Here is a 23,556-nt window from a genome sequence, read left to right on the forward strand (position 1 = left end):
GATTTGGTTTCCTCTCTATTGTAATGTGCCCCCTTTGCCAAATGGATTACCCGCCCCATCATTTCATGTCAAAGTCAAGCTTCGCCCTTTTCTCATGACACTGCCTCTCCAGTGCTCCTCCGTCGCTGGCATAGTGCGCTAGGTTGGTCGCGAGGTCTGCCCACGTGTGACACTCATCATATCTCCTTTCATTGTAACAGTCCACGGCCTGGTTGAAGGCCGTCGTCGCAAGCCACTCCAGCTCTTCCGTGGGATAAGGGTTCGGGGTCTGGTGGTCCAAAGTCAGTCACGTCTTTCGCATAGCCTCCCAAACGCTCACCTCTTTGGCACTCTTGGCCACTCCGATGGCCTGTAAGATGACCTTCTGGCCCGATTCCGCGTCTAACAACCGTACCGCTTGAAACATGCATCGCGTATACTTGGCTAATTTGTCGCACTTCATGCTCTCAAGCTCCCAAATCTCATTGACGACGATTCCCAGCGTTGAATATAATTCTGCAAGATTGTTAGCCAATGTTTTTAGGAGTCTGGCAGGCCGTTTACTGTCACCAGGTAGTTTGCCCCCCAGCGCAAGATCGCCAATTGCCTTCCACGACCTGACATCCTTGCACGACCTTGCGAGCTGAAGGATTTCTCCCAGGCCGTTGTAATCCTTTAGAGCCAGCGCTGCCTCGAAATCAAAAACCAGTAGCGCCGCAAGTTTAATGTTCAAATCCTTCTTCGTAAGAGCGTCTGCTGCAGTGGCTTGCACCTGGAAGAGACAGTCGTACGCCTTGACGTGCTTCCTTGCATCCAGGTAACACTGCAATTGCTTCGCCGTATTATCTTCTGTTCGAGCTATTGAGATCTTGCCGGCTGCCATGACAAAGTGACTAAACATGGTACGGAAGCGGAGGTCAACCATTGAGTCCGTTGGTAGATCTGACGGATAATGGTTGATGATTTCAAGGCAAGAGGCAAATAGTCGCAAGACAGGATAAAGGTCCCAGTTTGACGAGTTCTTCAGGCCAAGGTTGTAAGCGTTCTGGCAAAACCAGTCCAGCTCCTTGACTGTAAACAAACGATTTCCTTCCTTGTCCTTGGGGTCTCTTTGGACTGCTTTGGCAGCTTCACAACGTCAGTCGCGCCAACTCCAATGCTGAAAAAATGCATACCTTGTTCGAACAAACCAGCCACGTCTTCAATGCAAGCATTCCGAGCTGAGCTCTTCTCTCCCTCCACAGCCGCCACGGCAATTCGAATATTGCTGCGAAGCAGTGCCGGTAGATGTATCGGGGAGTCTTCGTTGAATTCATGTCTTTCGAGAAGTTGTTTCATGGCCTGCCCGGCGCAGATCTTGTCTCTAGCCCTTTGCGCGTCCAGAACACAGGCATAGAGGTAGTTGGGGTCTTGAGCTGCCCCCGCTCCTATTCGCTCCAGACAATCCGCCGCCAAGTCATGATCCCCAGATTGGAGTGCAACCTTGTACACGAGGTACCGCGTCATGTTCTCGTTCCGTGCCGATCCTGGCATCTCATGGAATATCTGTCGGGCTCCCTCGGTATTGTTGCGATTCAGGGCGCAGAGAATGAGCTTCCTGTGGTTGTCAGCATAATCAGTTGACAGCCTTTGGCCATGCATACCTGCAGAGTCTCGACCTGTTAGCAGGTCCTCCATTCTCAAATATAGATTGCAGCGCGATCCGACACCAGCCCTCGGCGAGTTGGAAGTGGCCTTGATTGTAGTTGACCTCAATCTTCTTCCACATAATCTATTCAATGTCAGCCACTGAAGGGGAGTTGCGGTGAAGTACTCACAGTCAGAGCTGCAACGGCGGCAGACGCGCCAAAAGGCTGCGTCAAGTTTGCCTCTACACCTCGCAACACATTCATCAGCTCATCGATAGCAAGCTCGCTGTCCCTATGGCTCTCCTCCATCCATAGTCTCAACAGCACGAGCCTCTCCACCCAATCGTCTCGTCCCGAAGAAACAACATTGCTCTTCAGCATCCCATTCACCATACGCAGCGCCATTGACGGGCTTTTGTCATGGAGCTTGCGCGCATGGTGAATGAGTAACTTAAAATGCGCCTCCGAGAAGTTGAACCGCTGCACCATGTGCTTCAGGATATCCGCGTACGCCTCGACGTCGAAAACCTCCGCTGGCGCTTTCTGCAGCAACTCAAGACGAAGCAGTAGCACGACCGGCTGCTCTCCAACTTCTTGCTCCACGTAGCTGACCAAATCATGCGCCTTCTGCGAGGCCTCGGGCTTGTTCATCCCCAACAGGGCGTGGATATGTGCCTGGCACACGGAAAGGCGCAGCTCGAGCGCATCCCTTGGCAAACGGTCGAGCTCCTGGCTGTTGATGATATCGTACGCGCGCTCGAGCCACTTGACAGCCATTTTGAAGTCGCCCTTCGTGGAGAAGTCCTTGCCAATTTCGAACAGAACCTCCGTCAGCAGTTCGGCAGAGCCGGGGTCGAGCGTCTGGATCGTCGGCTGGCCCTTGTCGTACATGAAGTCGGCGACATTGAGGTTTCCCTCCTTCCAGCACTGTTATTACCCCCAGTTGTCAGCGAGCATACACATCTTCATTATCAAGATGCTCACCATTGCGGTCCGTAGAATATAGTACTCCGACTCCAACCTCTTGCACTCCGCCAGATCGTCAGGCCCCAGCGTCGTCTGCGTCAGCCTGCCTAGAAGGTCGCTGTAATTCGAAGCCTTCAGAAACACCATGTTGGCAAACTTCGCACCGCAATCATCTGTGCCCTTGTCAGAAACCTCATCCCGTCTAGCGCCCATCCCAAAACTCACCAAGGCACATCTTGCCAGCCTTCAGCGCCAACCTCATCAGATGCACCACATCCGCCAGCGGCATCCAGTCCTCCGGCCGCGCATCCTCAGCCACCTTCCAGAACCTCGCAATATCAATCATTAAGAACGCAAACACCCGGCCCCGAAGCAAGAGCCTCTTCCGCGTCGGCGGCTCCCCGGGCATCTCGTCGCGGCGGAGTCTCATGCACAAGTTCCATAGCTCGGTCCCATTCCGATCCAGCTCGTTTCTCTGGCTCCTGGACTTTCCTCGTGGCAGATTGGGGAAGCCGTGGGTGTTGTTGAGCTTCTTCATGAGCTCCTCGTGGAGTGTGTCGATTGCTGGGGGGTCTCGGGCTTCGGGGAGACGTTTGAGGAGGTTGTCGGCGAAGGCTTCGTGGATCAGCACACGGATGGCAGGACACCAGAATGATATCACGAACCTATGAGCTGGGTCGTCTTCCCGGCGCTTTCTGGTCTGGGAATGTTTCTCGACGTCGGTCTGGGAGAATCCCACGGCCTCGGCAGGTCTCTGGGAGGCATATTGGATAATTCGCCAGGCTCCTCGGGGGTGATGTTGAAAATCGGCCGTGTTGCGATGCAAAATCGAGAGAGAAGCTTGATTGACAATCGGTAGCACTCTGCTGTAGTATTGACCCGTTTGTATCTGGGCGAGAATTCGAATCTCAGGTTGTATGTCACGACGTCGGACAGCAAATTGGCAGAAAGAGGGAAGTCGAATTTTGAACTGGCAGCTGCCAACCGTCTCCGGGAAAGCACGATGAACGATGCACCTTCCTTGCCTCGAAGCACCGAGCCCGGAAGTGGGTCTTCACAGATCGGCCCACCAACCCGGCAAGAACCCCACACGCGTCCGGTGCTTCCCCGATGAACGGCAATATGTATATATACTGGCCTTTCTGTCGAAACTTCAAAGCCTGACGAACAAGTTCCACCATCCAGAAACGTAGAATACATCCAAAATAAAAGATAATGCCCTGGTATCCTGACGCCGACCCAGTTTTTGTTTCTCCAATCCCAAGGCCCTCCGCGCCCCCTTCCCCTCGATCAATGCAATGAATTACGGACGGGCTGGAAGATCGTTGGGCAGGAAGTTGCCGATGATGAGTGTAGGGCTATTCGACGATTAGGACACGGCCCGCGAAGGCAACTGATGAAGAGGACAAACTTACATCTTGTGATTATCTCGTTGAATCATGAATGAAAAGCAGCAGTTGATGACCGGATCCGTCGACTTGTCGTCCGGGCTTTTCAGCGTGCAGGCCGTGAGTAACGTATCGTGAGCGGGATCGAACGCTATCGTCCCAAACTCCTCCCAGTATCGCACCAGAGACTCTTCCGTGAGAATCTCATGCAGAGAGATCTTGCCCTGTACCAAAAGTCAGCCAAACACGAAACCATCAAGTGCGCAGAACCAGGCAACATACGTCTCTCAAGTTCTCAACCGGCACATGCAGCAGCTCCGCCATCTCGTTATTCCCCCTGAAAATCTCCCCCGTCCGCCTCCAACAGCACGCCGGCACCGCCATGCTCGCGAACACGCGGTCGTACTCCATCAGCTGCTTCTCGAACCACATCTCGACGTACAGCAGCTCCATGTCCGTCAGCGCCTGCGCCTTCTCGCGGAACTTGGGCCGGAAGCGGTCGATCGTGCGCAGGATCTTCTGCTTCGACGACGGCGCGATGTGGCTGTCGAGGTAGGTGCCCAGCCGCGCGTAGCCCTTGACGTAGTTGAACGGCTTCAGCAGGCCCGCCTCGTACTTGGCCTTGAGCACGCGGTCCATGCGCTCCTCGGGCGTGTCGTTGCCCGACGGGTCCGCGGCCTGCAGGTAGTACTCGCGCGCCTTGTCCTTGTTGTCGCCCTGGACCACGCTGCCGGGGCGCGATATCGACTTGCCCTGCTCGAGGTTCGGCGGCGGCAGCATCTGCGACAGCGCGTTGGCAGCCGTGGCCCTGTTGTTGTTGGCGGCGCCGTTGTTGTTGCTGTTGTTGCCGAAGGTGGGCAGCATGTCGTTTGCGCCGGCTGACCTGCTGAAGGCGGGGCTGTTCTGGGACTCGTCGGAGAGGATGCCGCCGTCATCGAGCAGGCTCGTCTGCAGGAAGTCGTTGAGCAGGTTGAACTCGTGCGTGACCTCGGGGGCGATCATGTAGTTGTTTGGGTGGTAGCTTTGCATGTCGTGGTAGTGGTTCTGCGCCGTCAACCACGCGTCGGAGAATCCGGCGACTATTTTTTCAGGAGTCAGCTTTCTTCTGCCCCCTTGCCATCGCGGCTTTTTGTTGTTTTCGTCAATTCAGAGACAGGCGCCGCCAAGCGCGCGCATCTATACGAAGGAGAGGGAGGGGTAAGCTCAGTAGCAGAGCAGCAGCCTACATTGGTTCATATTACTGCCGTTGCCCGGCATGCCAGACACCGAGCTCGGTGACACAAGGTGCAGCGGGTTGCCCTGGCCCAAGACAGCAGCGCCAAAGGCAGCGGACGCCTTCCTGTCGAAAGGAGGCGGCGGGCCCATGGACCCGGCCGCGGATTGGTCGATGGAGCCTCGGGCGGCGAGCTCGGTCTGCGTCGACTCGGAATCGTCAACGGCGGATGCGGCGTGGGAGCTCTTTGCCTTCTTGGAGTCGGGGTCGCGGGGCTCGTCATGGCAGAGGTGACCAATATTGCGCTTTATGCATCTCGTACACGGTCGTTCCTGGAGCACGACATGATCAGCAGGCGGTCGAGTTTAGAGATTGGCCGGGCAGGAGGGAGGGAGAGAGCATGGGCGGGGGGAGTCGGCTTTTGGGCGCAAGGCAGAATGAAAGAGATCTTACATACGAGATCGCAGGTCATATGCTATGTAGCAGGCAAGACACTATCCGTCAGCCATCTTTTCTCTTTTCGCATTGTTATGTTGCTGGTGCTCGCGCAGGGACACGGCGCAAATGTATGCATGGCAAGGGTTGGCCGGCTGGCGGAGCATCGCACAGCAGCATCGCAGGCGGACAATAGTCTCAGCGCCATGCGCAAAGGCCAGGGAAGCCAATGCCAATTGTGTCCGTCGGGTGAAGGGCAGTCGGACTTACAGATCGCCGGCAATATACGCAAGCTGGGAGGGGGAGCAGAGGTTAGCTAGTGTAGTCACGCGAGCGGGGGAGCCGGCAGAGGGGACACGACGGAGAGCAGCAAACTGCTAGGTGATCGCAAGAAGTGTGTAGACCGGCAGACGTACCGTGATTGACCTTGCGGCGCTTCTTGGGGCTCTTGGAAGGCTGAACATGGTTGCCGTTCTCAGGCTTGTCGCGCTTCTCCTTGTGTTCGTCTTGCGACTCGGACTTGACGTCCTTGGCGCCGTTCTTATCCATGGCGGGTCGAGGTTCGGAATCAGCTCAATGGGGCTCCCGCTCCCATTGGACCTTTGAGGTTACGCAGAGGCCGAGGGTTCGCAGATCATTTGACGAGGGGTGGTCCTGCGCGTGTTGCTGCGGTTTGCGACTCTGCCGGGGAGGAAGGCGGTTGTTTGCAGGTTCGAAAGGACGGCGGGAAATCGAGTGGGCGAGGGGGGGAGGCGTTTGCTCGTGCTCTCGCGGCGCGCGTAGGTATGCGTGTGCGGGCAGCCGGATGGAGGCTTGCTCGTGGTTCGGGTAGCCCTGCTCTGTGGAGCAGATGCTTTGAAAATTAGGGATTCTCGTGATCTGGTCGCAGGTTGCAGCAGGTGGCGGACTGTGGGCGCCGGGTAGAGACAGGTTCGGTGAGGACGGGGGACCGTTCGGGGCGGGTTCAAATCGCTCGGTGGAAGAATTTCGCGAGATCGTGACCGGGTTCGACAGCCGAGGGTGTGGCGTTCCTCCCGGGGGGAGGGGTGTGTGTGTGTGTGTATCTGTTGTTGCAGCAGCACGCTGGAATTTGCGTTTGGGTGTCGATGTCGCTGATCGGTCCCGGCAAGTTGGATGAAGCTGGAGCAAAGACCAAAAAGAAAAGGCTCCGCAACGAGAGACTGACTGAGAATAGAAAGAAAAGAAAAAGGAAATTTAAAAAGCCGGAATGGCGACTTGCAAAGGAAAGTGGGCTGGCTAAGGTACGAGAACCACAACGACAACCACGGCTATTCCGTTGGAAAAAAACGAGAGATCAGGCAGATCGGCCACCCGAGTCCAAGGTCAGAGCCGGTCAGCGCTGGGCGCAACCCCCATTGCTACGTTGTGCTGCTTAGCCCAGCAGGGTCAAGACTCAGTGGAGGCCCCAGGTCGGCAGCGACAAGGGCTCCATTGCAGTGAGGTCTCTCCAGGTAGGTATTCGTACCTTGCCAGCTGTGTCCAGCGCTTGATGGCACGCCATGAAGGGGGTCGCGTCACCGTCATGGGGCAGGCAAACCGTGGCGTCCAGCGAGAGGGCATCTCAAAGCGAGTCCGAAGAGGTACCTCACGGAACCTGCCCGCTGGAAAACCTTCCTCCCTGGGCGTGACCCACTGTGACTGCGGACGAGCAGCAGCGGTTGATGAATTGGATTGCTTCGTCCTGTTGGTGCCGGCAAGTGGCTCAGCACTCCCAATTCGCATTGAAGCTGGGCGAGGGTGGATTTGACCACTAATTTTCATGTCATTTGCACATGATGGAAAGCGACCTGCCTTACCTGCCATTGGTAGCATTCGCCGGCGACACTTGCCCAACAGCTAAAGGTGACCTAAGGAAGGTTGAGGGTAACGCACTCCTCACCACCAGAAATGATATCATCACCACCGCCAACACCGCCAGCACAGACATCAAATGCAGCTTCCCTAGCCTCGGGGCCTGCCCTGCTCTGCCCTACAGAAGCTAGGAACCCAGCGATCCGTCAGACCTGTGTCTCCAGCTTCTAAACTTGGGCACACTACCGTCGCAATGCAGACATCAATCGCTGTGCGCACCGACAGCGACAGAGACAAGGAACCGCTGGATGGCACAGTGTACGGGGTCAAAGTCTTGGCTTTTGTCCACTTCCCACTGACAGCACCACTCCGTCCCAAACTCCAGCACATTTTTCCAAACTTCTGTCTCCAGTAGCCAAATGCAACAACTTGCAGCAGCGCTGGGGAGGGGTCGCCTGTTGAGAGTAAGGTAGCCGCAGCTAGCGATCGTCAATATTCCCCTCGCAGCATGCAATGTAATGTCAGCATGAAACCGCAGCCCGCCATTCGGTCCAGAGCCTTTCACCTTCTGCGACTTCTCCTCGGTGACGGACGAGTCCCTCGGTAAACATTGGAAAGCTCAATTACTGCTTCCCTCCCGCCGACCCAAACAAATACCTAACCCCTCATCATCCCATCTTTTAACCTCTTGCCTTCACGGGCCACAGCCTGGACTTGGCGATTTGGGGCAACCTCAGAAGAGGAGCACAACCCAGCCCTGCCGGCCCATCGTGTGATGCTTTTCCGTTTCAAGTGTAGCTCGGAGGATGGAGACACCCGCTGCTCGCTGACTGTGTATCCGTATGTACTGCATTGCCTATGCGAATTCAATTGCGCCTATCAAATGTCCATGTTCTTTCTACCATAACCCATACAGAAAAACATGGCTCCCTCTTTTCTCATCATGTCGGAGACAAAGAAAAAAATGTACCTTCAAGAACTCCCATTCTTTCCATTCCCCCTCATTCCAAAAAGCACTCATGCACACTTGGCGCCGCCTCTAAATGGCTACAAAAAAGCTCTTCTCCCCCTCCTTCGGCAGCACCCTCGCCCTCCTCATGATGGGGTCCTCGCAGCTTAGCCGAATCCTCTCGGGTGTCGCCGGGCTCTCCAGCCTGAGTAAGCCATCACCCACCCGGTCTTCCCCGACCGTCGCCTGCACCCCGTACTGCCGCCTCGCCGCCTTGAGCGCGTCGCGGATGGCAAAGAACACCGCACTGCCCATGAACAGCGGCGGCTCGCCCACCCCGCGCGACCGCTGGATAGTCCGCAGGTCCTTCCACTCCACGTCCTTGAGCAGCGACACGTTGAACTCCTGCGGGATGTCGCGGAACCCGGGGATCTTGTATGCCCCCGGCCCGCGCGTGAAGAGGTTGCCCGCCATGGGCCCGTTGCGAAGCCAGAGCGACTCCTCCATCGTGAAGAGCCCGAGGCCCTGCACGAATGCGCCCTGGATCTGCCCGTAGTCGATCGCGGGGTTGATCGACTGCCCGACGTCCATCTTGATGTCGGCCCGGACGCAGGTCCACGTGCCGGTGAGCGTGTCGATCTCGACCTCGGCCGCCGTGACGCCCTGCGTGAAGTAGAAGAACATCTTGCCGCGGTTCTCGCCCCAGGTGTAACCGATTTCCGGGGTCTTGTAGAATCCCTGTGCCGAGAGGTTTACTCTGTCAAAGTAGGCCGCGTGCGCCAGGTCCTTCATGGTCGCCTTCGGTCCGAGCTTCTCGCGGTACGGCGCCAGTCGTTCATTCAGCTGCGCGCAGGCATTGTAGATGGCGTATCCGTTCAGATCCGACGAGGCAGACGCTGCTGTCGCCGAGGCGTTCGCAACCGTGTTGGTCGCAGTCTCTGAGATGAAGACATTGTCTAGAGGCACTTCGAGTGCTTGCGCTGCAATCTGCGTCATCTTGGTGTGCAAGCCCTGGCCCATCTCGGTACCGCCGTGGGCCACGAGAACCGAACCATCGTGATAAATATGAACGAGAGCGCCGGCCTGGTTGAGGAAGAGGGCGGTAAACGAGATACCAAACTTTGTCGGAATAAGTGCCAGCCCACGCTTGCGCCACTTGTTGCCGTCATTGAACTTCGTAATCATCTCCCTCCGCTGCTCGTACTTGGACTCTTCCTGCACCTGCTCATACATCAACGGCACATGCCAGTCCGTGAGGGGCTGGTTGAAATGCGTAGGCTCCAGCGGCTTGTAGAAGTTGATCTCGCGGAACTTCTCGACCGGAATGCCCATGCGATCCGCCACCTCTTCCATGTACGTCTCCGCGATAAACATGCCCTGCGGTCCTCCGAACCCTCGGAACGCCGTGTTCGACATCGTGTTTGTCTTGCACAGGCGTCCGCGGATGAAGACGTTCGGGATCCTGTAGCAGCCGTCGCTGTGTGACATGGCACGCTCGCACACAGCCGCACTCAGGTCGAAACTCCAGCCGGCGTTATTGAAGACATCCAGATCCAAGGCTTGGATCTTGCCATCCTTGTTGACACCAACCTTCCATCTGCCCAGGAACGGGTGGCGCTGGCCGGAGGTGACCATGTCTTCCTCTCTGGTCAGCATGTATCGGCAGGGTCGCTTGGTCTTTTTTGCTGCGAGCGCTAATGGTGCAGTGACCTGGACTGATCTCGTTTCCTTGCCTCCAAAACCACCTCCCAAACGCTTAACACGAACGACAATCTTGTTGGCTGCCACTCCAGTCATCCGAGCAACAAATACTTGCCTACCAACGGTTAGCCTGAGGAAGACAACTGCCTACAAGATAGTTGACTTACGTTTCGTTGGCGTTCTGAGTACCAGAAAATACCTCCATCTCCCCATCTTCAGGCTTGGGAACAACCAGCGAAGCCTGTGTCTCCAGGTAGAAATGCTCCTGACCACCCATTCTCGCCGTGCCGGTGAAAATGTGGTCGCAATTCTTGAACGCCTCCTCGGTGTCTCCATTCTTGATCTCGCGGTAGTAGTTATGGAAGCTGTCCTGCTCGATAGCCTCTTCGATGGACAGAACTGTTGGCAGCTCCTCATACTCGACTTTAACCGCGCGAGCGGCCTCCGCAGCTCTGTTTGCTGAGGTAGCAAGCATCATGGCGATAGGCTGTCCAGCGGTGAAAACCTCCCCCTCGGCGAAAAAGGCCTCGTCGAAATGCGGTGCGCCCCAACGGTTCTGTTCCGGTGTTTCAACGTCGTTAATGTCGACGTAGTCCACCACGCCCGGCATGTCAAGGGCCGCAGAGTAGTCGACGGACTTGATCTTGGCGTGCGCCTTGCTGGACAAGACAAAGCACCCATGCAGTTCATTCTTGAGGGAAGGGATGTCGTCGATATACTGTGCCTCGCCAGTCACCTGCTTCAGCGCCGCAACATGGCTCTTGGACCGGCCCACAGTCTCCTGCTCGTATGCAACAGCTGCGTCATGGTCTTCATGTCCACCAGAAATACGTCGCTCAATTTCTTCAATGGCCTCCTTGTCGACGTGTTGGCTCTGGGCATCCATGGCTGCGAGAACGTCGTGGTAGAAGCGGTAGAAGAAGCTGAGCGCCAGGGCCTTGCGGTACGAGGCCATGCCTCCAGGCACGCTGAACTGAAGGTTGAAATCTTCGCCAAGCGCGTCCATCGCGCCCTCCAGTGTTTCCAACTCAGCGATGCGCTTGCCGATGAGGTACTCCATGGTCTTCTTTGCTGCCACAGTCATAGCAGCCATGCCACCGTAGATCAGATTGCTCTCGGTGACGACACCGTCATCGTCCACCTTGATTCTCAGAGCACCAGTCACGATGGCGATGTCGTCGTCTTTCCTCTTGGCCTGCTTGTACGCTCTGAAAAATTCGCCCTTGGACGCCGTGACCGGTATCCTGATGGAAGCAATAATGGCGTCTTGCGCAAGTGCTGTCCTACGGTAGCCGGTAAAGAACTGTGACATGGGTATCTCCGTCTCCTCGCTTTGGGACTTGGCCACCAATACAGCATTGGCAGCCCACAGAACAGGGTTGAGATCTGAAATTGGCGAGGCCGTCACCAGGTTGCCGGCGGGCGTACCGACGTTTCGAATCTGCCGTCCAGCAAAGTATTTCAGTTGCTTGTAGATGGCCTCGAACACCTGACCTCGGGTTTCACCGTAGTGCTTTGTGGCCTCCTGGCTGATGTGCTCGAGATCGGTCAGGATGACGTTTCCGCCTATCTCCAAGTGATCGTCCTTGAATTCGTACTGCCTCAGCTCAGCAATATCGCCCACGAAGACAGAAACAGGGTACTGCTGCGCCTTGAACTTGATCTCAATCTGAGTCTCGGTGCTGCCGCCGATGATCTTGGCCGAGGGGTAGACGCTCTTGATGTCAAGGAGCTGGGAGAGCGTAACGGGCCTGAACCACCTCTTTCTCTTGTTTCCAAACGCTAGTGGCCTCATTTCGTGCTTCTTCAGCATCGGGGGAAAGATGAGCTCCGTATCAGGCTTGTACTCGATGAACCCGGGTGGCGTGAACCTCTTGATGGGCTGGTCGTCGGCCGCCTTCTTGTCCATGCAACACCCGCCCGCCTTCTTCTCGCCTTTGCCATTTTCCATGCAACAGCCAGAGCCGCCGTTTGTCCTCGCCTTCCCGCATCCCCTCTCAACACTGAACGTCTGCGCAGCTTCGAGGATGGGCTTGTATCCCGTACACCTGCACAGGTTCCCGTCGAACGCCTCCTCAATATCCTCTTCTGACGGGGCCTGGTTGTTGCGAAGCAGCGCGTACAAGCTCATGACGATCCCGGGTGTGCAGAAGCCGCACTGACTGCCGTTTGTCTTTGCCACTCGCTCCTGGGCGGGGTGTGGCGCCTTTGTGTTTCCGATGCCCTCGATGGTGATGACATGCTTGCCGTCGACGCTGGCCAGGGGAGCCAGACAGGCGTTGACGCTCGCGTGGTAGATTTGCTTCGTTGTCGGGTTGAACTGGGAGATGACGACGGTGCAGGCACCGCAGCCGCCTTCGCCACATCCCCTGTGCGCTGTCAGCATGTGATAGACTCCGTGGGTGTTTTTGAGCCGACGTACAGCTTGGTTCCGGTCAATCCAATGCCTCGCAGGTACTCCAGCAGGGTGACTTCGGGGTCGATCTCGTCGAGGACGACACGCGTGCCGTTAAGGTAGAAGCGGATGGTGTCGTCAAAGTCGGTGGTCAGCGTGTTTAGAGGCCCGGCATCCCGCTCGGGGGAGATGGCGATGGGCGCCATGGTGTCTGGCCTTGTGTCCTGGTTGGTGTTGGGACTGTCACACACAAGTCACCGGCCACAGAACTCTGTTGACTGCAAATTCCAGAAAAAGGAGAAAAGTAAAAGAAGTGAAGGCGTGCGTTGGGGATCGCGGACGAGCCAACCCCGCAGCTTTAAAGCGACAGCAAGCGGCGAAGACGAGACGAGACGAGACTAGTAACGGGCGTGGCACCGCTGGAGTTTACAGTGAGACCAGGTAGGGGTAGCTCTGACCCCGGTCCTGTCTGTGTGTCGCTGTCCGGTTGTTATCAGGTGGACCGTTTGGCGTCGTTGTGACAGCTCTGTTGCGTTCCAGAAATTCCTATTCGCACACCATGCCATTTTGAGATCTGTTTCCTCGCAACGCACGCATTCCGCAGGCTTGGAACGACAACGAGATGCATTTGTGCCTGTAATGGCTGAAGGCCCCGCGAATCACATCAGGGCTGTTTGAGCTTATCGGCGGGGCGATGCCACTGTCACTGCGATTTTTAGCGGGTCGCGTAGCGTTATCGTCGGCCCCTCCCCCTCCATCGCCCCTCCTTCCTCCAGCGCCTGGCCTCGCCGCCGTCGGATTTCGTGGAGAGCCGCCGCTGGTGGATGGGCGGCCGGGCTCGTCCTGCGCCCTGTGCATCCCCCTGCAGCGCCCTGCGCCGGTTCGCAGCGGCCCCTCTGTCGGCCGGCTCCGCTTCCGTCTCGTCGGACGCTTCCACCCTTCCCACTCGCTGCCCGAACTTCATCACATTGCCCTAGGATGGAAATATGTGTTGGAACCCCCCGCTCTGCAAATTTCATGATTGATGGACCGGAGCACTTTTGCCAGCACTTGAATATTTGATTGAGAGGTGGCTCAGCCAAAATCTTTTGCTAGCGTTTACTGATCATTATGAGTAGAATAACTAGACATCGGTGAAGAATACTGAAATAATACCGATGTAGTATGAGCTGGCCCCTGGGAAAACCTGTGACACAGCATAGCCTACACCAAGGTAACAATAGCTTGACTGCAGAGAGCCCAGCCTCAAATCAGACCTAGATAGATCCTACCACGCGAATTGTGGTTGCGTGGATATACATACTGTCGGGTGGTATAGGAATATTTATATACTTGCACATGCGTATCGAGTCTTGGTCTTTGTCATAAGGGACTAATGAATGAGAAGTTGAAGAGAAGCTAGTGACGATCACTATGCTGTTAGGTTTCTGGTTACAGGCTTGCTAGGAGCACTAAAATCTTAGAGATTAGATGCTTTTAAAGCCATAATGTTTAAGAATCTTTAGCTCATCAAGAGAGCAAGAGGGCTGCATATCTAGATGATAATTAAGAGACCGCCTATTTTTCCTATAATAGAGCGACTCCTTTTTATAGTTTAGTTATTATTATTATTACTTCTATCGTCTTTATTTCTATCGTTGCTATCGTCTTCGTTTATATCATCACCATCGTCTTCATCGTCCTCATCGTCCTCATCGTCTTCGTCGTCTTCGTCGTCATTTTTACTATTACTACTATCATCTTCACTATCCTTATTATCGCTATCGTTATTGCTACTATCGCCGATAGATAGGTACGCAGGAAACATAGCTGCGCAGACATAAGAAATTTAGGCGGTCTCATAATTAGACATGTACCACGGGCGGGCCCAGGTATGCCAAGGCAGCACAACTTCCCACCTCTACTCACAGTTAACTACCCACAACAAAGGATACCTAAGCGTCTAGAATTTACATTTATAAAATTCCTTGAGCTTCGGGCTACTTTAAGAACAATTTCGAGATTATTTAGGCCTATTCAGTAGCGTAGCTAACGTTGAAGTGATGATATCGATTGGAGAGTGTGCACCCCTTGCTGGCCCCCGCATGCCCCTCTTCCAGATTTCTTATTGTCGAGTTGAGATTGCGACTTTCGACAGCTCCCCTTCCCTTTTCATCCTATCTCCCGCCCGCAAACAAAGACAGAGTTTGCCAGATGCAGACCGGCGCGCGCCTCTCCTAGCCCCATCTCAACTGCCGCCAAACCTTAACCAGCATTCCACGCCCTCCCGGTGCCAATTCCGGAATCCCACGCGCTGGATGGCGTCGCCGACTGGGCAGAACCCCTCATTCTCCGCAGGAGCATGGTAGCATTGTGGGATTCCGTGGCAATGGTCAGCGAGTACTAAGCACGTTTCCGGCAACGGAGGGTGTGGAATAACCCGTGAATGCTGTAGATATATCCAGCTCCGGTGCTATCATGGGATTCAATTACGATGCCCTCAGGATACGTGAATTTAAATTCGGTGCGAATATCTCATGATGAAGTTTTTCAACGTTATCGACGGTCAGCGCCGAAGCAGCGACAACAACCACCAGTGCATCGATCCCCGCACCGAAGAGCCGCTATGGGACGCTCCTCTGGCTACGACGAGGGACCTCGATGAGGCTGTTGAGGCAGCTCAGAAGGCGCTGAAGACATGGTCCAAAACCTCGGTCGAGGAGCGCTCGGAATACCTGCGCAAGATCGTCGAGGTCTTTACGGCGAATAAGCAGGAGCTCATGGAGATCGTCATGAAAGAGACGGGCAAATCGGCGAGATACCCCAACATAAGCTACACCGGTGACCTAACTAACGCTCACTCAGACTCTCATGGCCGAGATCGAAATCGGAAACACCTGCCAACAGACTCTCTACTACAGTACGTACCCGTCCAACCCCCTCACACCTCCCAGATCCTCACAACCTGCAAGCCAAAGTCCATCTCGAAGACGAAGTCACCTTCGAAGACGCCTCCCTCAAGATCGTCGCGACACACACCCCGCTCGGCGTCGTCGGCGCAATCTGCCCCTGGAACTTCCCGCTCATCCTCTCCAACATCAAAATAGTCTCCTCCCTCATCACGGGCAACTGCGTCATCGTCAAGCCCTCCCCCTTCACGCCCTACTCCGTCCTCAAGTCCGTAGAGCTGCTGATCCCCGTCCTGCCCCCCGGCGTCGTGCAGGTCCTCAACGGCGGCGCAGACCTCGGCGCCGCGATGACGACACACCCGGGCATCGCCAAGATCAGCTTCACGGGCACGGTGGCGACGGGGAAGCGCGTGATGGAGAGCTGCGCGAGGACGCTGAAGAGGCTGACGCTTGAGCTTGCGGGGAACGATGCGTGTGTGGTTACCGAGGACGTGGATGTGGCGGAGACCGCGGGGAAGGTGGCGACGGGGTGCTTTTTCAACGCGGGGCAGATGTGTGTGGCGACGAAGAGGGTATATGTCCACGAGAGCGTGTACGAGCCGTTCTTGCAGGCGTTTACGAAGGAGGTGCAGAAGGCATTTGCGGTGAATGGGGACGCGGCGGCGCCGAGTTTGTTTGGGCCGGTGTCGAATAAGGCGCAGTATGAGGTTGTGCAGGAGATTGTGAGGGATTGTGAGAAGAATGGGTATAACGTCGTCGCGGCGGAGAATCCCCTGAATGGGAAGGGGCTCTGGGTGCCGCCGACGATTGTAGTCAACCCCCCGGAAGACTCGATGCTCGTGAGAGAGGAGCAGTTTGGTAAGTCGATGGAGTTCAAAATCCCCCTACCTTAATACACTGCTAACGTCTCGTCAAGGCCCCATCATCCCCGTCCTCTCCTGGTCCACCGAAGACGACGTGATCCAAAGAGCGAACCTCAGCAACGCAGGCCTGGGCGCCTCGGTCTACTGCAGAGACGTCAGCCGCGCTGAACGCATCGCGAGGTCCCTCGAGGCCGGCACCGTGTGGATCAACATGCCCGAGCAGCCGCACCCGGGCGGCTTCTTCGCGGGGCAGAAGGAGAGCGGCATCGGCGGAGAGATGGGCAAGCAGGGGCTGCTTTCGTACAGCTACACTAAGAGCTTGCAGTTTTCAAAAGCCGGGAGCAGCAAACTATAAGACGGTAGAGGCGTCTAGATGACGTCAGCTGTAATAAGACAGGAAAAATAGTCGCTCTACCACTGCTAGGTAGAAAAGTATGCAGTCTCTCTGAAGAGGGGTCATCACGCTGTTCATTTGTTCTCATGCAAACTACACCCTAGAAACAGTCCTCAAGCCGCCGTCGCCCGCTTCTCAATCTCATAAAACTGCTTCGCAACATCCGTGAACGTCTTCTTCTGATCCGTATACTCCAGCCCCAGGAGCCTCTTCGCCGACGAGGAGTCAACCCCAAAGATGCCTTCCGGCAGCGCCGTCTTCTCCGGGTCGCCCTTTGGTATCCTCCCTGCCAGCTCCGGCAATGCCTCCCTGAAGTAGTTCGCGACCTGCTGGTGCGAGACCCCGCCGGGGCTCACCACAAACCTGTTCCCGCCGGCAGCCGGCTTCGTCGCCGCCAACAAATGCGCGCGCGCCACGTCGCGCACATCGACGTACAGGTGCAGCTGCTCCGGCGGCATGGCACTCGTCTCCGTCAGTCCGGGGCCGAGGAAGAAGCTGTACAGGTTGAAGTTGCTTTGGTTCAGCTCCGCGGGGGCTTTCAGGTACGACGCGTCGTGCATGGGCCCGTAGACCATCGGCGGGTTGATTGTCGCGATGTCGAAGGGGGGCTGCTTCTCGACGAGGAACTCCCAGGCGGCCTTCTCCGCGAACATCTTGGAGGAGACGTAGGGGATGACGGGGTTGTCCGTGGTCTCGGCCTCGTGGCGCGAGATCTTGAACCAGTCCTTTTCGGAGTAGATCTTTGGCGGGGAGGTCACGGGCGGCGCGGCGCCGTCGATGACGGCGGCCATGGAGCTCGTGATGACGACGCGCTTGACGGATTTCCCCTTGCGCAGCACACCGTGCAGGATCTCGGTGGTGCCCTTGACGGCCGGGTCGATGAAGTCCTTGTTGGACTTGCCGGCGCGGAAGTTGAAGGGCGACGCGGTGTGCAGGACGAGGTCGAAGGGCGGGTCGGAGACGAGGGCGGCGTCGAAGGCTCCCGGGGCTGCGATGTCGGGGACAAGGGCGAAGTCGAGCTGTGGGGAGGGGTAGGCGGCGAAGGTGGCTTTAAGCTGGTCGGCGGAGGACTGGGAGCGGACGACGGCGCGGACGGAGTGGCCTGTCTCGAGGAACTGGGCGAGGATGTGCTGGGCGATGAAGCCGTTTGCGCCGGTGAGGAGAACGCGGTGTGGCATTTTGGATGTTGGTTCTCGAGATCTGATAAACCCTTTTCGTGATTCTCTTGCTCCTAGGACAAGATGCGTAGGGCTCGGAGATATGAGAGCTACTTTATACTACCCTCAAACTTCAAATCGCGGGGCATCGACTTCGGACGTAGCTCCTGCAACAGGGCAACAAACTTCCGAATGTTCTGTTTCATGACTCGTCATCTGAAAACCACCCTTATCAAACGGGCTCTCCATACTAAGCCTGCGCTGTTATGCGGTCGTTTCAATCCCAGCTGCGGCGATTAGATAGCTAGATATCTATTAGAGTTTCTGGAGGGGTAATCTGGAAGGTCGCATCGCCAGGGGGCAGATTGGATCCGAAGCCGAACAGCTCGCGGCGGCCGAGAATCGCGGGGCCGTTGTCGTCGAAATAAGCTTCGCGGTCTAGCTCCCAGAGCTCCCGGGAGGTGGGAGCTCGGTCCTTGATTACGTGCTTAGTGGACGGGAGCTTCGGAGGAGCATTTGACGTCAGTTCAATGCTCTCATGGTTGTCGTAGTCAGAGGCGGCACTTTTGCCCGGGCATGTGTGTTTGTTCGTCTCTTTGAGCATATTGACTGGCCATGGGCAATGATAAGAATAACGACAATGAAGACAATAAGTTAATGGGAATGTCACTTGAAGATCAGGGCATGAGTATTAGTCAGTTTTATCCAGCCGGGACATCGATACATCCGGACCTCGTGGACCCGCCCCCGACTTTCCATAATCGCCGACTCCAGGTAATTTACTCATACAACAACGTAACCTAATCTGCGGCTGTTGACAATTTAATGAGGTCTATCAGATGCTATCATTGCGCCATCGTGCTCTCATGTTTATTGAGTTCGGCCATCCGTAAATTATACAACTCTCTGCCATTCGGTAGCAGAAATCGGCACTTGATGACCCGGCATCCCGCATTTCACTTTTCGGCGCTACGGCGATCAGCAGCCAATACCGGGCCGGAACTCTAAAAAAAAAAAAACCCCTGGCCCCGGCAGGCCCGATTTTAGGCCGGACCCGCAACGAAAAAAAATCGCACCGCACCAAAATGCAAAAGAATTGACCAGCCTGGGGGTCGAACCCAGAATCTCCTGATAGCGCGATTGAATCGTAGTCAGACGCCTTGCCATTGGGCCAACCGGCCAGGTTGAATCCATCTCTGGATGTTGACTTGCTCGCCCAATTCTGAGCTTGAGTACCCTCCGCCGCAAACACACTGAGCTTCATCTCAGGTTTCTTCACCCCAATTCACCGCACATGCTGCGCAAGAACCAGCGTCTTTCTCTTCAACAACAAGCCCTAAACCCTGGAATTCATTCGTCTTATCGTCCTACTGTGGCACTCTTGCTATCTCTGCAGGCTTATTCTTCTGCCTAGACCGGTCCCCATCCCAAGATGTTAGAACAAGCATTGGATCAGGCTGCCGCCCCGCAGAAATGAGGAACTACTGCCACGGGGTGAGAGGGGCAAGCCAGCCATATTTGTGGCCTTCCGAGCTGATGCGATTGCTTAACGGACTTGATGCCGTTAATGGGTGATCGTCTCGCAAAGACGTCCTCGTTAAGCGATCACAGACAGGGGTGGCTGCAGAGCCATGAGCCCACCTTTGCCAATACTCCATCTCCCTTGCAGCAGACTCCATGAAGCTTCACAGCCTGATATTGCCAAGAATGGCTTCCGTACGTCAATTTCGCGAAATAGTAAGGAAGTATGTACTGGATAATCGCCCATCAAGTTCGAATTGAGCTTAGTTAGCCGAGGCTGAGTTGTCGGGTACAGTACTCTGGTCTCTGTGTGACCGCACATAATCTTAGCTGCTTGTCGTATTGCTAAATATGACGGACATTTTGAGCGCCTCTTATCTGCCACATTGCTCCCAAAAATTCTCTCGCCTATGAAATCGAACCCCGGCTTACAGCTTTCCCCGCTCATCACGGTGGGATCGAGGCATGTTGCTGCAGCCTGCCGGAGCTGAAGGGCCACAAGCAGGCTGTGATTGGGTTGTGCTACAGCGAAATCGACCACCTTGTCTTGAATCTGACCACCCATTGTTCGATTTAGTCAAGGATGTGCGAGAAAACCGCGACTTGGTTCCGAGCGGCGTTTTGGCCCCCAACAAGGTTCGGTCTCTTAAACCCCTCACGCCCATTCAGTTGACCTCAAAGATCCACAACCTGGCCTTTGGGATCAGTCAAATTTCGGACACCTGCCTAGACTTCAGTTGTATGCTTTTCCGACTTCGTTCACCACGCTGAGGCAACCAGAGAGGAGAGGCGATGGGGGACCGCGGCTCTAAACCAACCTGCCTCTCAGCGCAACCTCACGGCGCAGAAGTTATTCGAGACTTCTCTGCCCATTACTCTGGCTGCATCGAGATTTCCGAGCGTCCTCAATTTCTGGATAGGTCCAACCCTCTTTGGGATGAAGAGTTGAAGTTGCAGGAGATAAAGCTGAGGCAGGAGAACGGGAGAAAAGGGAGCAAAATCAAGGACTTCAGAGAAAGCGCAGAGAAGAAAATTAGCAAGAAGATTCTGAGTCTGGCCGTGTCAATAGAGGCACAGTACAAAAGAACCGACATCTTGCGCAAGGCTATTGAAGGCGCTGGCTGCACACATCTAACGGTTGAAGAGTTAGAAAAGTTTCCGGGTGAGCGTCCTCCAGACTGCAACTTGGTTGATTGTCTGAACCAAAGTCATGCCGACTGGAAGAATAGCGATGAGTTCAAAAAGGGGGTTAGGGAAATTCGCCGATGGAAGAACCAGCCTGAAGAACGAGCCGACTCACACTCAGCTGAAGACACCGACTTGGATCCAGGGCGTGCTGCCGTGCGAAGAATTATTGAAAAGACGCGAGAGAATGCGTTCGAAGAGGACACGCAGCCTGGAGAATATGAGCTGGAGAGAGACATCAATGGCTATGTGATCCAATGGGACATAATCGGACGCGAAAGGGTTCATTACGACACTGATAGCGAATTTGACCATGAACCAACGAAGAGCGATAACTCTCGGTCTAAGCACCGTCCTTGGCACGGATCGACGCCAACATTCCTCACATCCGAGTTCCTGGAGCCTCAAGACGAAATTATCCGTGAGTCGCTGCGTGGACTCAGACTGGAGGACGGGCAAAAAGGTTGGCGGCGGCGGAAGATGGGCAACACGTTACGAGGATCATTTTACAAGTCATCCTCCGGTCCCGAGAAGTATCTCAAATCTGTTGAAGAAGATATCGCCGTAGACTATCGATTCAAGGGGCACTTCCCGGACCAGAGGCTTTCTCTTCAGTACCTCTTGGAAGAAAAGCCTTCCATCCCGAAGAAGGGCGATGTGGTCCTCGACAAAATGCGCAATAAAAACAGGGTGCGGTACATTCACATCCCTGACAACAACATGGAGGTGAGTTGTGCCTCTACCCATAGTGTAAAGTAACAAGACTGACCGAGCCTTACCAGTGGATTGAGGTAAACAGAAACAAATTGGAGGTTGGATTGAACTTTGCTAACCTGTAGGCTAGAGGGCCATCGCACGGTATTTCCGGGATGACAAGCCGGATCATGGCAGTCTCTATCGAGACCCTCCTGTCAAGACAAGGAGTCATATGATCCTCCGTCCTGAGTACTGGAGGGGCCAGCAGCATGCAGGCAGGCACAGTATGGTACACGCTCGTCATATGAGGCCCATGTGTGAAAGAATATCTGCAGGTGAGTCTTCTATCGCAATTTCTGTTGAGCCCGTTGCTGAAATCAAACAGAATTATGGGACTCGGAGGATAACCCGGCAAACCTGGTTCTTTTCGTAAGTCGACTGTGGCATGATACTCTTCTGAAGAGAAAGAAAGAAGAAGAGCGGAGTGGCCTGACAAATATCTAGATGCCATACCTTCACTGGGAAGAAGACAGAAAGCGTGAGAAAGTTGCGAGGATCATTGAGGATGAGACGTCAAAGCGTCGTACAAAGCGCGAGACCGATACAAAAAGGAGGAAGGACGCCAGGATCCAGGAACGAACTCTCAACGGGAAACCACTCCACACCACCAAATATCTCGATCATTCAGACGAAGATCCCATGCACGCCAAGAAAATCAGAGAGGCCTGGGAAAAGAACGCATTTGGAGGAACGAGTGGAAGGTCCCAGCGCACCTTCAACGAGTTGGCGGGGGGCCTCGCTCCAGGTGGGCTTATCCAGAATGAGTACCATACAGATGGTCGAAAGATCTGGTACGTGGCAAAGTTGGAGAGCAGCAAGCACGGTCGGATCCTTGCCGTGACCAAACTTGGGCAATTCTTTCTCGATGCTGCCAGGCTTTATGACGCAATCACAATGCATAGAGATCAAACACTTCTGGAGGACTACCTCCACCACAACCCCCCGATACATCCTCGACGAACCCTTGACCAATCCTATTACTTGGCGTTGAAGACCACAAAGGCTCGTGATCAAGTTCAGGTGGTATTTAAAGGGACCACTATGGACAGCAGAAACATGCACAGATTTCGTGAGGAGTGGGAGCGTCATTGTCCGGGGGCTTGGAACTGCGTCAACAAGAAGACCGTCATGGACAAAGTCCTGCATCCTCAAACACCAGAAGATCTGCGAGGTTGCAATCACAGACCCAAAGGGCTAGGAAACTTCAGATGGGATAACCATTGGAAAAGCACAGACGTTGACGGCTGCGATCATTGCAGAAGGGAGATTGGGAAGGTCGGGAAGCTTATCATGGTTGATCAGCTTTGGATGTGGATCCTCGACGGACAAACCATCATCACAAGTTTCCCTGGCAACTACGGTAGGGATGAAAACGGATTCGACGTGCACAGGTCCATTCGAGACCGTATAAGAAGTGCCACCAAAAACAAAATTCGATCGGTTTTTGACTTAGGACTGATCATTTTCGACGAATGTGCGAACGGCCTCCTGAGTAACTCACTCGATTCGGTAAACAAGTCTTGCCAGGATGGCCAATAGGATTCTGACTGGTGGCAGAACAAGAAACCCCGAGTTCTCGACATATTTACGGAGACGATTAGCAACCTGGTACGTCCAGACCAAATATCCACACTTCCCTTCGGTTCCTTCATGTTGTTGGGGAGACTTACCACGGCCATAGGCGCATCGACAAACAGTGCTACGAGAAAACCTTCGAATGATGACCGCATCGACTTCATTATCTCTTGGTAATAGTTCCTCTAGCGTCAAATATATCGTACGCAGCATCATACAAGTCAACTTCCAAGGGTTGTTCCTAGACGACATCAAGAAAGTTATCGACGAGCTCAACATCATGATCCGAATGAGTGAGCAACATCGAATCATCTTGAGGCGATTTCAGGAACATGCCGAGGCCATACTGAATCCACATGGTCATTCATCAGACAAGGGACCGTTCATAAGTCCTGGTCGGAGTCTGGATAGTTTATCGGATGATGAACCCACAATGTCCGACGCTGAGCGTGCGGAAGACCTCTTCAATTGGTTCCACTCTGAAGCAGAGCGCCTTGTTTCGAAGATTGACGATAGAATTGAGGAGCTTGATAGCTTGATGAAGACTGCTGAAACCACATCACGAGATGCAAGTAATTTGCAGATTATGCTATTTTAATAAACTTCTAACTTCCTGCCAATAGATCGACGAAATTCACAATATTATCATGCAACAAGCGAGCATTCTACAGGCTTGGCAGGCTGGGGAGGAGGCGTCTGAGACTCTTCAACACGGCAGAACAATCATGGTTTTCACGATTGTGACGGTCGT

General features: G+C 54.8%; 6 protein-coding genes across 6 annotated transcripts, besides 1 other annotated feature; 2 read left to right on the plus strand and 4 right to left on the minus strand.

The window, feature by feature from the left end:
- Window positions 1-58: 58 nt before the first annotated feature.
- On the minus strand, window positions 59-3,338 carry CGCA056_v002343 (uncharacterized protein; the record flags this gene model as incomplete). Its single annotated transcript, XM_037317602.1, has 9 exons — window positions 59-268; window positions 320-495; window positions 544-1,107; window positions 1,155-1,576; window positions 1,623-1,750; window positions 1,797-2,534; window positions 2,592-2,746; window positions 2,799-3,188; window positions 3,239-3,338. 9 exons carry the CDS (start codon window positions 3,336-3,338, stop codon window positions 59-61), a joined length of 2,883 nt encoding a protein of 960 aa, XP_037184099.1.
- Window positions 3,339-3,876: 538 nt separating this feature from the next.
- AcuM (Zinc cluster transcription factor acuM) lies at window positions 3,877-6,158 on the minus strand (the record flags this gene model as incomplete). Its single annotated transcript, XM_037317603.1, has 6 exons — window positions 3,877-3,931; window positions 3,989-4,185; window positions 4,244-5,040; window positions 5,188-5,506; window positions 5,880-5,902; window positions 6,026-6,158. 6 exons carry the CDS (start codon window positions 6,156-6,158, stop codon window positions 3,877-3,879), a joined length of 1,524 nt encoding a protein of 507 aa, XP_037183889.1.
- A 2,302-nt stretch (window positions 6,159-8,460) lies between these two features.
- hxA (Xanthine dehydrogenase) lies at window positions 8,461-12,672 on the minus strand (the record flags this gene model as incomplete). Its single annotated transcript, XM_037317604.1, has 3 exons — window positions 8,461-10,186; window positions 10,239-12,440; window positions 12,494-12,672. 3 exons carry the CDS (start codon window positions 12,670-12,672, stop codon window positions 8,461-8,463), a joined length of 4,107 nt encoding a protein of 1,368 aa, XP_037182923.1.
- A 2,313-nt stretch (window positions 12,673-14,985) lies between these two features.
- On the plus strand, window positions 14,986-16,572 carry FUS7-3 (putative aldehyde dehydrogenase FUS7; the record flags this gene model as incomplete). The annotated part of the gene is made up of 4 exons (XM_037317605.1): window positions 14,986-15,234; window positions 15,311-15,365; window positions 15,418-16,212; window positions 16,271-16,572. 4 exons carry the CDS (start codon window positions 14,986-14,988, stop codon window positions 16,570-16,572), a joined length of 1,401 nt encoding a protein of 466 aa, XP_037182517.1.
- Window positions 16,573-16,724: 152 nt separating this feature from the next.
- On the minus strand, window positions 16,725-17,789 carry azaE-4 (Ketoreductase azaE; the record flags this gene model as incomplete). Its single annotated transcript, XM_037317606.1, has 1 exon — window positions 16,725-17,789. One exon carries the CDS (start codon window positions 17,787-17,789, stop codon window positions 16,725-16,727), a length of 1,065 nt encoding a protein of 354 aa, XP_037183854.1.
- Window positions 17,790-18,248: 459 nt separating this feature from the next.
- Window positions 18,249-18,284: a sequence feature (Short protein (CGCA056_v002348, KAF5526665.1) was converted to a misc_feature.).
- Window positions 18,285-20,081: 1,797 nt separating this feature from the next.
- CGCA056_v002349 (uncharacterized protein) lies at window positions 20,082-23,403 on the plus strand (the record flags this gene model as incomplete). The annotated part of the gene is made up of 7 exons (XM_037317607.1): window positions 20,082-21,200; window positions 21,257-21,265; window positions 21,319-21,505; window positions 21,556-21,599; window positions 21,675-22,739; window positions 22,788-22,838; window positions 22,912-23,403. The coding sequence occupies 7 exons, from the start codon at window positions 20,082-20,084 to the stop codon at window positions 23,401-23,403; spliced, it is 2,967 nt and encodes a 988-aa protein (XP_037184301.1).
- Window positions 23,404-23,556: the final 153 nt, after the last annotated feature.

The sequence above is a fragment of the Colletotrichum aenigma genome, assembly GCF_013390185.1.
Source record: "Colletotrichum aenigma strain Cg56 chromosome Unknown KSG_Cg56_contig02, whole genome shotgun sequence".
Classification (NCBI taxonomy): Eukaryota; Fungi; Ascomycota; class Sordariomycetes; order Glomerellales; family Glomerellaceae; genus Colletotrichum; species Colletotrichum aenigma.